This window comes from Centrocercus urophasianus, unplaced genomic scaffold (assembly GCF_019232065.1).
Source record: "Centrocercus urophasianus isolate 14NV4802_14NV808 unplaced genomic scaffold, USGS_Curo_1.0 seq_9, whole genome shotgun sequence".
NCBI classification, from domain to species: domain Eukaryota; kingdom Metazoa; phylum Chordata; class Aves; order Galliformes; family Phasianidae; genus Centrocercus; species Centrocercus urophasianus.
Genome location: NW_024885532.1, coordinates 39,550,009 through 39,566,465, shown reverse-complemented (window position 1 = coordinate 39,566,465; position 16,457 = coordinate 39,550,009). Strand labels below are relative to the sequence as shown.

The following is a 16,457-nucleotide window of genomic DNA, read 5'->3' as shown; positions in this document are numbered from 1 at the left end:
TTTGGTGGTGGACATGGGTTGTGCTTGGCAGAGTGGCCGTCACACTCAGGCACTATTAGGGCCTGGGAGGTCCCCACCCCTGGCTGTTTTTCACCTTAATACTACAGATACTGCTTTTTCAGCCTATCAGGAACCCTGTGTCCCACCAGCTCCCCAGTCCCACCAGCTCTGTCCTGGCTATGGATTAGGCTAGGTGCAAGTGCCTTCTGCCCAGTGAGCATCACCAAAATGCTGGGCAGCCTGGCCAGCTGGAAACCACCCGGCACCAATGAAAATAGGAGACTTCTTTCCTCCATCTGTCCTGCTGTTGCTGCTGTCTCTAGGGAGCTTTCATCCAAGCAGATGAGCCTCCAGGGTAAGTGTCTGAAGTGGCAGTCTGACTGCCTTTTCAGCTGGGGTAGACAAAAAGGCACTTTAGGGCATGATTCTGGTGACCTATTTCAGGCGTGCTCACGGATGAGTAAGACTGTGCCCTGATTTCCACTCCCGGGTGAGAGGGGAGCCTGGGCTGCCACCTGGAGATGCTGAAACAAGAAGAGAGCTGTGGGAAATGTGGGCAGTGTGGGGCACAGGAGAAATGCCAACCTCTGTCCACCTCAGCAGCCCCCAGTGTTACCACCCTCCGCTTGGAGATGGAGCCTGGCTTATGAGGGAAGCCTGTCAAGGAAGGAGAAATCACTTCCTCGTGGCTGTTTTTCAGCTCTCTCCGAGGTGATGCATAAATTAGACAGCACATCCTTGGTATACAGCTTGACGGGATTTATTAAAATGTTGGATCATGTCATGCGTGAACGCTCTGCCTTACAGATACTTGCAAGCTCATTGCTGCAGCAGGGCTCAGGAGCATGTAAGCAAACCACTGTGCTGCAAGACTACACCAACCTATTCCTCAGAAGCAGAAATACCCACGTGTTACTTGTTAACCCCTCCTGGCATGAAACTATTGCTCCAATCAGGAGAAAAAAAATCCCAGTTCTTTTGCAAAGAAGCAGAGTGAGCTCCCAGAAGCTGCCAGATGCACATTTTTCTCACCCCTCCTAAAATAGAACTGTAATTTTAATTTACTCAAATGAATGAGCCGTTGACTAAACAGACATTAATTTTAAAATTCACGTTAAGAAAAGAGACACTCGGGATAATTTTGATTGATTTACTTGGCAGAGTTTTGATAGCTACTGAAAAACATACTATTCATGTTTAGGTGAAAAATAAATGGAGTCAAATAAGTGTCACTGCATAGTACTAAGAGGTATATACAGCCACATGTAAAAATGCATAAACACAAACATTTCTGTACAGCAACTTTTCTTTTCAGTCTGTATAGAGAAACACTGGTTTATAATATGGGGAAAATATAAAGCAGACGTACATGCAACAAGGACGTGACAGTTACACGGGTCCCACCTGCCTCCCAAGAGTTACAACAACAACAACAAGAATAATAAAAGCCTTTTTCGGGGAAAAAAAAAAAAATTTGAAACCTGGAATGTTTTCATGTTGAGGTTTCCAGAGAGCTTCAGATTTCAAATATACCTGAAGTTGATTTAAAGGCTTGATTCAAAGCCCTGTGAAGGCAATGGAAAGACTCCATTGGTTTCAGTGAGCTTGGGGTCAGGCCCAGCTATTTAACCACGATCCCATTCTGCCCTCCCCCAAAATCCGAAGTCTGCAGATAAAAATAAACAATCGTATCATACAAAACTTTGTATATAGAATACAAAAGGTAACCGTTGTCTTTTTGTATAAAATACAACTTTCTGATAGTATATTTATTTCACATATGTATAAATATAACCCAAATAATATGATTTTATTATTCCTACCAAAATATTATTACTTTTTGGTTTTGTTTTTTGTTTTTGTTTTTTTGTTGGCTTTTTTTTTTTTTTTTACAAAAGTTTACAAAACAAATTCTTTATATTTACAACCCAATACTGCGAAGAGCGTTCGGTCGATGATGAAAAATAGACTCTGAGGGTAGTGCACTTAGCCATTGCAAAGAAAGGAAAACAAAGACACTAACTCTGCTTGGACACAGGTGTTCTGAAGAAGTGACACTGGATTCAAGGTTTGGTAGCAAGTCTTTTGCCAGCTCCTATTTCAAATGCATCAGGGTTGTCTTTACAGCACTGCTGTGGCCTCTGCCTTGCTGGGTTTACTTAAGTCGGAATGACATTTTGATCCCAGGGTTGCCCAGTGTCTCCTCTACTGCAGGCTGGGGCCAACAGGACAAAGCTCAGCATTGAATCCAGCACTGGATGACAGCTTGAAGACTCGGGACCAGCTCCTCAGCTGAGCATTATTTTACATCAGTTGAGGATCTGGAAAACAATCTGATCTCAGTACAGGTGGCTTCCTCAATGGCATGTGAGTGCAGCTGAAGTTAGCAGACTTTAGTGCTCATTGCTTGTGATGAGACTAACCCAGCCTCCGCTTTAGCATCAGAATTGCCTGCTCATACAAGAGGTTGGGTGGTCACTGCTGACCTGCTCACAGATGGTGTGTGTGCCTGTGTGCTGATCTTTACACTTTGAACTCCTAGCTACTATTTCACTCTAGTTGTGCACAGCATGTAGGGGATGCATTTGTTAGACTGCATCTGTATCACTCCCAAAGTAGGTAGGGCGCCAGTGGCCTGAGCTGAAAAGCTTTTTAAAGACTTGGAAACATTAGTACTGCATGCACCCCAGTGAAAACTGGGGATAAAATGGAGCTTTCTGGGCAGCTGAGCCACCACGGTATGCAAGGCAGCGATGTACAGCGATCACTAGGTGGGGCAGAAGGGACACTCCAGTATGGTTTCTCATCCCTCTCATGAACAGTGTGTCTGGGAATTAATAGCATAATGGACCACCTGCCTCAGCTGGTACCTCTCACCAAATGCCCACGTTACACCTTTCTTGGAGGTGCTGTCACCTGTGCGTGTGACCACGCTTCCTGGAACATCGTGAAAAATTGTGCCCCCATGAAATGGCAGTGAGAAATAACTGGAAAAACCTTATTGAAACCTCACTTGAGAAATAGGTCAGATATGTGCAGAGGCTATTGTCAGATAGTCTACTCATCCCACTGCCACTAACAATGTGAATAAAGCACTTGCATGCATGGGGCAGAGCAGTGCCTCTTGGTGCTGAGGCATGTGAACGTAGGCATTGTATTCCTTTGCCACCTCTAGTTTTAACTAATTCAGAGGAGGCTGTGAAACACGTCTCGACACCTCATTTTAAAGAACAGCATTTTCATTTGAATTGCAAGATCTGTTCCCATTTCTGAATCCTGCTGCCAGACTCACAGTAGAGCTACTTTATTGAGACATGGGACCTCCTTCTGATGTTCTTACTGGCCAAGCCCATAGGACAAAATTTAACACAGTCAAGACTATTCTCTAGCAGTGAAGTCAAACGATGTGGAACCCATATCCTTACTACTCTGTTCTGTTAGCTTTCAATGCATGGTAGCTGCAAACTTGCTATGACTCAATTTCCTATTGATATACAGAAATTGCTCAAGGAAACGTTAGCTGAACCATCCTAAAAAAAACCGGAACAGATGACTGAGTTGAGTGCACAGAAATATTCTTCAAAACTGCTCAATTTACAAGCATAGATGTGGTTGAGTGAATACTGCAGATAACCCAGGTGGTTACAATGGATGTGTATGCATGCTGGTTGCAGAGGCAGCACCCTTGTACTCTGCTGAAAGAAGCTGTGTTGACATGGACCATCATTGGACCTCTTAAACTCCCTTGTATGCCAAAGGTAAGCTTTGGAAAGTGGAGCCAAATTACTGTGCAATCAAAATGGTAGTCTCTCCCAGACAAAGAGAAGGAAGGAAGAACCTGTTTGATAGATTGGGACTGGCCTGAATTACCTGACCTGTGCATTGCATTAAAATGAAAATGGAGATACTTGCTGTGGCTTCACTGAGCCACATCATGTATTTGCCCTCCTGTAGGCTGAACTGGGAAAGTAGCCCATGAGGGTCAAACTGCGAGCACCTTTCTTAATTAATTTGTCCATTAAGTCACTGGTGTTGTTGGGGTAGGGCAAGGTGGCAAAGGGAGGCTCCTGAGCTCTGGCACAGTTCGTATCGTGTCTCCCTCTAAGCTCCAAATGTGCTGCTGACAGGAAGGCAGCCTCCTCTGATACTGGCTGCAGGTGCTGGCAAAAGAGAGAAAGCAAAAACTAGAGCACACCGAGTTACACGCTGACGTCTGTTGCACGATCTGTCTCCTTTCCTTGGATGGGACCACTTACCCTTTTGTGTGGTACAAAACATAGGCTTAAAACAAAACCATTGGAAACACAAGTGTGAGTCTGTACTATGAAGAAGAAAACAGTTTTTGTAACGCCATGAGATTTACACAGAGCCTGATCCTGTCAGGGCTGAGTAGTCCCAAGGTAGTTAAGGGCTGCGAAGACAATGACTGAAGATCTCTGGACCACTTGGGCTGCTACTTACACTCAGAGAAATGATGTTTCACAGCCAATACCACTCTCTGGTGCTTCAGCGTGTGGGAAGCTAAGTGTTTTTCCACACAGCACCCACGAGAAGAACTAATGAGTTTGCAATGTGCTGGGCACCAGCGTGAGGAACAGACCCTTCACGTATTCTCACACGTTTCTGTCAGCCATGACTACTGTTTACATTATCGTTTGATCAGGGAGACATCACGGCTGTTCCTAGAGCAACTCTTCAAACAAGGTGGTCGCCCTATGTGGTATTTTAAAGGACAGCCCAGTTACTGGAGTGTAAGTTAACAGAGCAGATTGTTGGCATCTAAAGAAAAAAGCTAACGTCCTTACTGCTTCTTCATCTGTTTCACCCTTGGCACTGTCACTTATGAGTGGTTCCCCAAAATCTCATCAAGATTGATGTCTTTCATCCAGTCATCGTTACCAGGTTCCGTTTTCAGTAAAGAATCTATAAAGTCTGAATCACTGTTGAGTGCAGGTCCTATACTGTCACTCTGCTGGTTCAGAAAGTCAAACGCGAGGTCACTACCGTGATCGCCTCCTTGGTAAGCCCGGGAGTTTTGGTTGGTAGACGTGAAACTGGTAGACGGCAGAGATGACGGAGGTGTCATACTTGTTCCAGGCTGATTCAAGGAAGGCACAGTCTGTCCTCTTAGCTGGTTAGGTCTCACGCTTAGACCTCGTAGTGACCCAGCAGATTGTCCATTTACAGTCTGGTGCATTTGGTTCAGAGGAGGCCTCATTTGGACTCCCGCTGTTAATTGATTGGGAGGTGCCAATGCACGCTGAGGAAAATGCTGGTTGCCCATGCTGCGTTGCAAAGACTGGTTAGAATATGGAGTGCCTGTGGGGAAACGGACACCGGCGGGTTTCAGTGTGTCCTGCTGCTTCACAGCAGCTTCTTGCGGGGCCCAGTTCTGAGCAGTGGCCGTAGCTGTGATCATCACATTGGGTGGTCTTTGCACGGGGATACCTGTGGCTCCGTGGTTCAAACTTGGCCTTACTTGCTGTGAGCTGACCACCGACCCAGTCCCAAAAGCAGCTACGTTGTTGCTCTGCGTCATGGTTTGCTGTCGAGACATCATGGGGTTATTCTGACTGGGCAGGACCTGGTTTTGGTTTCTGTGTGGCTGCATTTGGCTCATTCCTGAAGTCACGCTGTATGCGCTCGGTTGGTTGCAAGGAAGGCTCCCATAGCAGCCCATACTCCGAGCAGCAGGAACAGAAGGCATTCGGGTCCCAGCAGGGGTGGACATGAGGCTGGAGCTCTGAGGCATGATGCTGTGTGTTGAAATTGGGTTTGATAAGGACATGCTGGAGTTCATGCTCACAGCTGGCGAACCACCTGGAAAGGAGAAAACATGCATGTTAAAACATAAATGCATTGAGGCATGGTGTCATTCAAATACCAACAGGTTAAAAATCCTGAATTTCTTGAGTAAGATATCTTGCTCTGATAGGATTTACGTGTACTTGTTCGAAGCCTTAAAGATACCTATCAGCTAATGGGTGGCTTGCTTTACGTGAAGCCACTGGTGGTCTTTCCATCCTTTCAGAGGACATCAGATGAGCCAGAAGTGTTCTTGCTGGGAGAGAAATATTGGAATAAGGAGGGATAAACAGAACCAGTGGGAAGGAACAAACACTATTCTGCCTTTTTCTTTTTTTTTAAATAGAAATGATAGAAATGCAGGACAAAACCCATTTAAGTGAGGTGAGATTCATATTTCCCTTTCCTCCTGCCCATCCAAGACTGCATCTCATCCACTTGCAGCACACAGCCTCTGCCCTGGGCAGATGCCAGGAGAGCTGCCCAGTCACAGGGGACTTGCTTGCTCCTGTGTGGTGTGGTGACCACGCAGGCATGAGACACCATTGCTTATGGGACTGAATTAATTCCAGGCTCCATTGGCTGTCTGAAGAAGACCGAACATTTTCTAGATACAGACATGTAGATAGCTGAAACCATCTACAAACCCAGGCTGAATTTGACTAACTTTGACTTCATCCCCAAATTCTGTTATGCATTAGTCTGATTATTTTTATCAGTTGGTCCATCATCAATCCTGTCTTGATGCACGGTGCAGGTGCTTAAAGACCATGACTGTGTCTGCAGTGTTCTCCAGTATCCCAATGTGTGGCATATTTTCCAGTCCTTCAGTCATTTTCAGCTCTTTTCAAAACTTGCCATTTTTCAGCATCTGATTTCAAGGCTACACATCACAGCTACCCACAGTATTTAATGGCTCTTGCACAACTCCAGAACAGATGTAAAGCAAGCTTTTTGTTTCTTGTTCAGTACCATCTCAGACTGAGTCCTTCCAGTTGTATTTGCAGGAATATCTGGAGGCCTATTAGCCATTTCCTTACGTACCATGTTAATTTTTTATTACTCTGGTTTCTGAATCAAAATATGCAGTACCAAGTTGTACGCTTTAAAGTACACAACCTGAGCAACTATTTCCTTTATCAACCAAAGTTGTGGTTTCATTGGAAAAAGAAAAAATAGCATAACAGTTTGAAAAGATGCCTTTTATGAAAAACCCCTATTGCCTGACATTGATTATATTCTCTTCTTCTTAAATTCTTTATTATATAGCTACATTGGCTCCCCAGTACTTTTGCTGGGCTCCACATTAGATCACTATGGTATCAATTACCTAGTTAGTCTTTTAATTTTTGTTATGGCTTTAGTTTTCTTCCTTGGCGTTTCAGGACTAAATAAAAAGTGACATTAAGAATTTGGAGAACCTCTCAGCCAGCTCTTGTAGAACTCTTGAACACAAATCATGCACATACATATTTTAAAAGTCTATGTTTAGTAACAGCTGTTTAATATACTGTTCCTGTTGAAATTTCACCATAATGATGTTCAGTTCACTGAGACTGGAATAGAATAAAAGAATTATCACATATTTCTGCTGTTTTTTCATTATTTTTATACATATGCTATTGCTGTTTTGTAACGGATGCAAAGGATTCTTTTTTCACTGAAGTACTTGTAAATAATCTCCTCCTAACTCATTATTAACACCAAGTTTGACTCCACAACCGGAGTCACTTATTCCAAATCAGTATGAACAGACGCCTAGACTGAGAAGCTCACCTTATCCTTCATAAACTGTCTCCAAGTAGGGGATGCTTACTTACAAAGCAATTCAAGGAGACTGATCTAATTGTAGATGTCCCTATTCATTGGAGTCAGACTAGATGACCATTAAAGGTCCCTTCCAACTCAAACGATTCTATGATTCAGTGATCTAAAATCTCGATTCAGTCCCTGAGCTGGGCAGCCCCAGGACAGGAGATGCCCTGAGAAGCCCACCATCGGATCCTCCCGTGTGCTACACTGCTCCTGGGAAGAAAATCAGTGCTGTGCAGGAAAGATCACAGTTAGCCTGTCTTTGGCTTTGCTGGTGGTTTTATGCATTGCTTTCTTCTTGTAGGGTAATAAAGATTGGGGCCCTCAGACTTCGCTTCCTTAAGCTGCTGGTGAAGTGGAGGAATGGCATAGGAAACATTTCCAAAGACCTGGAACAGCACTGAGGGAGAACAGTCCTCTCTGTGCAGTCAAACTGAAGCAGCTGCAACAGGTTGGTGGGGTCACTGCACACACTGTGGGATGGTGCCCTATGGGGTGACTGCCAGCTGCGGGGACCCTGAGGGTTGGCATCCTGCTCCTTGTGTAAATGCCATGCACTTTAAGGAGCATGAGCTCAGGACATGGGCTGTACAAGTTGCGCAAAAGACAAAGTTTCTCTTTTTTTTTGTCTTGCTATTTTTATCCTTTTATTTTTAACATGAATATTTTCCATCCTGATTTCTTCCAGATGGGAAGACATTTCTCCTCGAGCAGTGCTGCACACAGCAGCTGGACACCCTGGGCAGCAGAGGTTCGAAACACCCTCACTGCCCCATTCACCTGCTGGCATCAGGGGCTTCTTGCTGTGACACAGCACTGGAGGGAAAGCACAGAGGAATAAAATACTTCACCACATGTCTCCACGTCTCTTTTATGGATTTTTAGTTAACTTTGTTGTTTTTTTTTCTTCCCCCTGACCTGAGCAAAGCTCTTCCCAAAAAAATAGGAAACAGATTCCCTGTGTTGCTGCCTTATGCAAGAGTTTCCTAACCACTCCATCTGGTAGCTGTGTGGTGAGCTCCCAGCACAGCCCTTTCTCCCAGGCTCACCCAAAATGCTGCTCTCCTCCCTGGTGTTCCTCAGTGGGAAGATTTGCATGGGCAAGTGCTGCCAATCTCGTATGTTGCAAATCCAGGAGGTGTGTCTCCAAATGCCACAAGGCCTGGCAAGGAGTCCATCAGATTTCAAACAAAGAGAACCACATAACAATGGCGACCTACTTGTTTTGGAGCCTTTTGCAGACGTGGCTGCAGCCATTTCCATGTTCTCTCTCAGGCTAGAGATGTGTTGTTTACAAGTGTAAGCCAAGAATCTCAGTTAATCATTTGATTCCAGGAATGAGTCTTTAAGCAACACATGAAATCACAGGATTCCCTAACAAAGCTGCCAGCATAGTGAGAGCATTTGTTGTAACAGCACAGGAAGTACCCAGCCAGCAAAGAGGGTCCTGTGGCACTGCCCCCACCGTGGGCATCAGTGGTGCTTGTGCAGATTTACTGAAGACAGGATATGCTCAGAGTTGTTACAAAGCAGCAGGTTGTAGAATGCAGCAGTTTTGTCATCACTGAGACTTGCAAACAGCAAAGCAGTGCATGAACATCACCATGTTGGTGCTGTATCAGCAGCTTGGGCAGAGGGTGGCAAAGGAGTTGCACTTGGGAATCCATTAAAGATGTAGGAGAAAGTGAAGAAGTTCTGCTACAAAGGATAGGTAGGAATGAAAGGCTCATATCTGCCCAGAGAGGTTGTGGATTCTGCCCAGGGAGGTTATGGATTCTCCTTGTCTGGAGATATTCAAGACCCTCATGGATGCCTATCTGTGCAGCCTGCTTTGCAGGGGGATTGGACTCAGTGATCTCTAGAAGTCCCTTCCAACACCTACAATTCTGTGATTCTGTGATATCACTGGGAGTTCTATTGCAGTGCTTGGCTGATTTGTTGAAATGCTGCTTGTCGTGAAGCACTGAGGCACATAAAAAATGGACTAAAAGCTCAAATGGCAGCTCTGGTGCCCATGGTGGCATCATATGTAATACTTAAGAATCAGTGTAAGGGTCTTCACATTGAAATAAGCTTCTGTTTGAAGGGAAGAATGTTTCTAGTCTCAATCCCTGAAGCAAGACGTACCAGAAGAGAAACTTCTGGACAGAGGAAGGCTGCACATTCATGAAGACACCTCTGTATCAGGTATTTCAGTGCATGTTTTCTCCAAGCAGTGGTGAAGGGAGGGGTACCCATAAAATCAGGCCCTTGTTATCAGTGCATGCCTGGCTCTTCTGGAGGAAAAAGTTTCTTTTAGCACATGGACACTTACCAGGATATTGGTTTGCTTGTTGCATGTTGACCACATTCCTTCTTTGGTCTTTATAATCCGGTGGTGGCCGTGTCAAGTGTCTGTTCAGCTGATCTTGTGGAGTGATTTTCTCCTAGAGGATGAGAGTAGAATTTTGTTAATTTAGCAAGAAGGGTCCAGACCTGCAAGGTCCACACCTGCTCCTTGGCTTTGTCAACATTTCTCAGCACATTTCACCCATGCTGACCTGGGTGAATGTGCACAGCTGGCAAGAGGATTTCAGCTTGCCATTAGACATGCTTTGTCCTATCTCTCCCTCCTTCCTTCTCCTACACTGGAGGAGTTGCCACAAAAATAAACAAGATCCATTGCTTTGTCCCCCTCCTGCCTCTTCTCATCATAGATACAATTAGGAGACGTGGCCAAGGCTTTGCAAAGACTGTACTGAGATGGTTGTTCGTACCACTCACCACTGCCCTGTGTTTCCCTGTACATGTACGTGGCACTGTCTTACTTGTTCTAGGAGTGCAAGCACTGGGGAAAGGACAGTGAGGAAAGAAAGCTGAAAAATGTAGTAAGGCAGCTTTTTTTATTTTGGGCCTGTAGAGACACATATCTAGTGAAAGGAAGATAGAAACCTATGTCCTTGAATTGAAATCTAATTGCCCTGTCCTCATAAAGACTTGCTAAGTGCAGGTGCTGGAGTCAGCTGCAAATCTCTCATCAGCATCAACATACAGTGAAGTTGACCTGTTACTGGACACTGATTCCGTGATTTGGCATCTTCAGACTGTTCCTGCCCTGCCACTTCTTGGTGAGGCTTGGAGCACTGTGTCCAACTCTGGGCTCCTCAGTACAAGACACACACAGACTTGCTGGCCGCCAACAGAGGGCCACCAAGATGGTGAAGCAACTGGAGTACGTCTCCTGTGAGGAGAAGCTGAGAGAGCTGGGACTGTTCAGACTGGAGATGAGGAGGTTCAGGGGATCTCATTAATGTCCATAATTACTTGAGGGGTGGGTGCAAAGGGGATGGAGACAGAATCTTGTCAGTAGTGCCCAGTGCCAGGACAGGAAGCAATGGGCACAAACTGGCACACAGGAGGTTCCCTCTGAGCACCAGAAGCACTTCTGTGCTGTGCAGGTGATGGAGCAGTGGCACAGGTTACACAAAGGCTGTGGGATCTCCTCCTTGGAGATCTCCCAAAGCCACCTGGACATGGCCCTGGGCACCCTGCGCTGGGTGTCCCTGCTGGAGCAGAGGTTGGGCCACATGGACCCAGAGGTCCCTTCCAACTTTAACAACTTTATGATTCTGAGATATGTGGCTTCGTGGCGTGAAAATGTGACTTGTGATGTAAGCCATTGCTGGTGTACATGTGCCTCCTGGAGTCAGTCCTGCTGGGCAGGTCCCTCTTCTCCATGACATGCTCACCAGTGCACCTGAGCTTCGTACTTGCAGGCTTGAGGCTGGCTAATCCACAGCAATTTCCACCCAAAATCTATGGGAAATGATATAAAAGGCTCCCTGTGCTCTGCACTGGGCATGAAGGGAAAAGCCATTTCTGGGCAAGTGACCAAGGGCATCCAGTGGCAAATTTGTCGTAAGGAGCTTGGATCTTCTCAGACAGCAAACCAGCTCATCACTGTGCGAGAGGACCAGGCCCGGTGTGTGTCTGAAGCCAGTCAGATTTACTCAGGGCTCTTCTACCTGAAAGAGCACACAAGTTGACTTTCTCATGACAAATCTATTTTTTTTTTCTGCTGCAAGAAGCACTCAGAAATGCTGGGAGAAAAGCCTTTCTTGTAGTATGTAGGCATTTTCTTAATGCATTCTGAAAGTGAGATTTATAGAGCTCATTTCAGTATACCAGTCAGCCTTGTAAGAAAAAGGCGAGTTAACCTGCAGGCAATCCCTGCAAAAAATGCATCTAGGCTTTGTGCGTATTGCCACGTCCACAATACAAAACAAATGAAAGCTGATCAAAAATCTCAATCTGTAGAGTCATTTTAATTTCTGTTTAGCTTTTACTTATTTTTTAGAAGAGCTATGTGAGCAATTAACTTTTTGTTCCTGTAAGAATTCAGAAAACTGCAGCACAGAGCTGAGTGGACACTTTTGCGTAAATTAAAAAGCTAACAGTTATTTCCTTCATAGGACAATGAAATGACAATTGAATTTCAAACTCAAGTCTTTTTAGTTTGCATTTTTAGAACATTCACACCTTTGTAAACAAGGAGACATCTATAAAAATATGGATTTTATTTTTTTTAGTTGTTTTGAAAATACCCACAGCAAGCTATGGATGTTTTTGCATTTCTGTGCTCTTCTGTGGCATTCACTAAACATGCTGGTTTTTCTGAATTTGTTTTTATATAGAAGAGAAAATTTTGGATTCAAAATGCCATGCCAACATGAATGGGTGTGCCCTGTAGGCTCTCCTGAGGTACGTAAACCATAGGCTGGGGTTCTGGTATCACCCTGAGCAGGGGCAGCAGGGATGCCCCTTTGCATTGGCCATGCTCATCTAGCACCTTCAGCAGATTGGGTGTGGTATCAATGGCAATGCTACTTTAGCAGAACAAAACTGGTGGGCTCTGGGGTCTATCACTTCCGTCAATACCACACGTATCTCCCTTGCTTCAGCTAACAGGGCAGAGAGAAGAACTGGCTACAATCATCTGGAAATGTACAGAGAGAAATGGAGAAAGAAGAATGGGCAATCTCAGACAAGCAGACAGATTTGTTTTGAGCACTACTGTCAGTGTATCCAATCCCTGCTCACACGTAGGCCCTTTATACCATGCTGCCTAGTTTGCCAAGCCTGGAAGTCAAATTTGCTTTAGAGTCAAGGTAGCTCAGCAGTGTACCTTAGCTTATCCTACAGGGAAAACCACTGAAAATATTCATATGCCTGGAATTAAGCATATCCTTATTTCTTAAAACAAAGCTACAGTAGCTCTGATACTTCAGTTGTTTCATACAAACTGAAGTCATTTTGAAAGGGCATATTGAAGTGCTGAGAAATATGAGGTACACTCTAGAAGGCCTAGGCATTGCCAAAATGACCTCAGTCTTGGGTACTTTCTTCTCTGTCTTAGCTTTCTTTTCTATTATTTCCATAGAAATCTTTTCCCCGTAAAATAAGGAACTGGAAAGCTTACAGCTTCTGCCAACATCTGCTGCTGTAGGAGGAGTTGTTTTTGCTCCATCATTTGCCGTTGCAGAGCCTGCTTCTTTTCCATCAGTTGCTGATTCAACATTGATTGCTGGGATGAATTCATGTAACCACTTCCAGTGTTTGGATTTGAGCAAGAACTGGAGTTTGGAGTGGGGCCAGCTCCCTGACCTACCACAGAATGTTGATCCTGAAACAGAAAAAATGGCTCATGAAGGATGAAAATAATAAGAAGCAACAAGAAAATGAAAGAATCCCTTTTATGCAGTTTGCTCAAGTGCAGGGGACAGTGCACAGGCTCTCAGTACAAGTGACTGATACAAAGGCTTTGACAAAGTAAGTAAGGGATGGGGTAACTTTATTGCTCATGGAAGACTATGAGAACTTGCCAGGTGATTCCAGTGGAAAACCTTGATGTTGTACCAGGAGCCTGGGAAACATTAACAGAAGTAACTGAGCTGTCCTGCAGACCTTTCAGGAAACTTCCATTGGGCTGCATGGCAGCCTGTTTGACCACAAGGGAACAAACTCTTCCTCTGCTGGTTCCTACCACCTGATGAGCAGCAGCAAGAATTGTTTAGAGTCTCATTGCTGAAGAAGACTCATTGCTACAAGTGACATTTACTGTTAGAAAATACAGAAGTCACAAGCTGCAACTTTGCAGTGGGGTGAGTGATGGTATTTTCCTTTGTCCCTTCACCTCCCTCACAAGAATGGTCTCTGAGATTGCTGATGGTCTTCACTTAGCACTAGATTAAACAAATAGGCTTAAAACTTACTGGCTTCCTTGACGAAACAAATATGTAAGTGAATAGGACCTTTAAGGGGGCTTTAGGATCTCCCTGGTCTTTTCCATGAATCTCAGTATGCTTCCTCTTCTCCATATCATAGCATCATTAAGGTTGGAAAAGACCTCTCAGATCATCTAGTCCAACTGTCCACCTGCCACCAATATTACCCACTAAACCATGCCCCTAAGTACTCCACCTTTCTTGAACGCCTCCAGGGATGGTGACTTCAACACATCCCTGGGCAGCCTGTTCCATTGCCCGACCATTCTTTCAGAGAATAAGTTTTTCCTTATATACGATTTATGGGCAGCTTCATGTGGATCAGGCCCTGGGCAACCTGTTTTAGCTGTGCATTTCCCTGTTCATTGGAGGGGAGTCGGACGAGGCGACCTTTAAAGGTCCCTTCCAACTCTGAGGATTCTGTGATTCTGTGATTTTAAGTGGAAGGGTTGACAAAAGGTCATCTCAATGAGCAAGGTACTTGGGAAGTCCAGACTGTATATTCAGGATGAAAACAGACATGGGATGAGAATATGTTGCTCATTTTCTTTTAACCATGGTTTCTGTTGACAGAAATATGTTTTCTGTCTACTTGCTCCACCAGTGTTTGCTACTTGGATCTTCACCAAATGTGGAAAAGGACTTTCTCAGTCAGCACACAAAAATGTGTTAGCCCACAAAAATATTCAGCCTATGTTGGATCACTTGATAGTCAGGTGCTCCTTAGCGGCAAGAAAACAGGACTGAAGAGGTCACAACTGTTATGAGAAAACAGCAGTTTTCTGACTCTGCTTTGTTGCAGTTCACCATAGGAAACAGCTGGTGAATTCTGTATAACTTGATATCCAGCAGCATATTTTGACCCAGCGCTGGGGCAAATCCATGGCAAGGGCAGCGTGATGCCCCGTGGAGCGGCACTTCTCAGTGCTGAGGTGTAGTCCCAGGGTGAAGCCCTGCTCCATGGCCACGGCCTCCCATGGCATCCAGGGAAAGAAGGGCCAAACAGCAGTGAAAGAAGGATGTGCTGGGCTGCTTTCCACACCCTGCAGAGCACAGGGCACCGATGGCAATCACTTTGAAAACCCCAGGAAAGCTCATTTCCGCGTCTTAGCTTTTGCTCGGCACACAAAAGCACCCTCTCACACACAGTAACATGCACACTGCAAACTAATCCAACTTATCTTTATACCATCTGGCATGGAAGAAACACAATGATTGTTGGAGTTATTTCTATTTTAAAATAATTCTGTGGCTTTTAGATGGGGCTACACGAGTGCAGAGCTAACTGGATACAAGTTTTTGATGTCTCTTAATGAAATAAAAACTGTGACTTTCTTCTGGAGCCACCTGCAGCCCCCAGGGCAGTGTTACAAACCCACCCCTGAAAATTTATTGGGCTCTTACACAATTATATCCCGCACACTTTCCTTTGGTTCCAGAAGGAATCCGGGATTGCTCAGCACTGCCACATTTTTCAGCCCTTATGTTAGCTGCAAGATAGAAACTACCTCCTCTCAACAGACCTGCTTGCCAAGTTGTTGCGCAAACTTTTTTGTCTTTCTTAAAATATTTTGAAAAGAAAAATATGTTACAATAAATTGGCTTTGACTTCTATATTCAAATGACACTCTAGCTTGAACCCAGCCACATGTTATATCCATTAATAGAATTCATCTGTTGTGTTTTTGCACAGATAATGCAGGCTCCACCAAATGTGCTTTCATAGTCCAGTCTAAAAAAAACAACCCCAAAACCAACAAGGACAACAGTCCGCCAAAGCCTAACCTTTTCTCTCTCCCTTATCCCCTGCCAGCCCCTCTGAGCCGTGGGGAGGGACTTTGTTTAACATAAACTGGGCAGCGTCCATTCAAGCTACCTATCAAAGAAAGCTTTTCTGTAACAGCAATTGGCACGATGCGCTCGCTGCTAGGCAAAAAGGCCCTGAGAAAACAGTATAAATCAAGGACTCGGAGCCAGCTTGCTTTTATGCATTCAGTCCTTTCACTGCTGCTCATGAAATGTCAGTGTGAGTCGATGAGGCCGCATTGTGCTCCTCATCCAGTCGTGCTCCCATGGGCGGAGGCAGAGGAGGCTGAGCAGCTCCAGCAGCACAGGGATGAGCTGCGGACCCATCCTAAAGCCCTTCTCTGCCCCTCGCTCACGTCCCTGTGGACCAGGAGTTGTTCACTGCCACGGGTGACATCTCTCACCAAAGTTACCGGGAGATAGAGAACCAACGAGCTGCAGGAGGACAGCAGGGACAGCGAGACGAGATGGCGCAGAGCTGGGAGCACAGCCGGGCTTTTGTTTGCCACAAAGGACATTATGCTCAAATGTTTAGATCAGCAGTAAATCAAAGCATTTAAGATCAGATTTGCCTTTCACTTTCCCTGCTGCAACTGACTTGCATTCATACACATAAAGAAAGGCTCCGGCTTCAAACTTACATATGTGTTAGAATAATAAATCTTTTTCTTTTTCTTTTTCTTTTTCTTTTTCTTTTTCTTTTTCTTTTTCTTTTTCTTTTTCTTTTTCTTTTTCTTTTTCTTTTTCTTTTTCTTTTTCTTTTTTCTTTCT

General features: G+C 44.8%; 1 protein-coding gene across 1 annotated transcript in view; it reads right to left on the bottom strand.

The window, feature by feature from the left end:
* Positions 1-1,854: 1,854 nt before the first annotated feature.
* Positions 1,855-16,457, bottom strand: part of MAML2 (mastermind like transcriptional coactivator 2) — a 208,002-nt gene continuing 193,399 nt past the window's right edge. The window contains exons 3-5 of the mRNA XM_042839129.1: positions 13,076-13,279; positions 9,932-10,043; positions 1,855-5,820 (exon numbers count right to left, since the gene is read on the bottom strand). Of these exons, the coding sequence (XP_042695063.1) occupies positions 4,841-5,820; positions 9,932-10,043; positions 13,076-13,279 (1,296 nt within the window). The 3' untranslated portion in view covers positions 1,855-4,840. The remainder of the gene's footprint in view (positions 5,821-9,931; positions 10,044-13,075; positions 13,280-16,457) is intronic.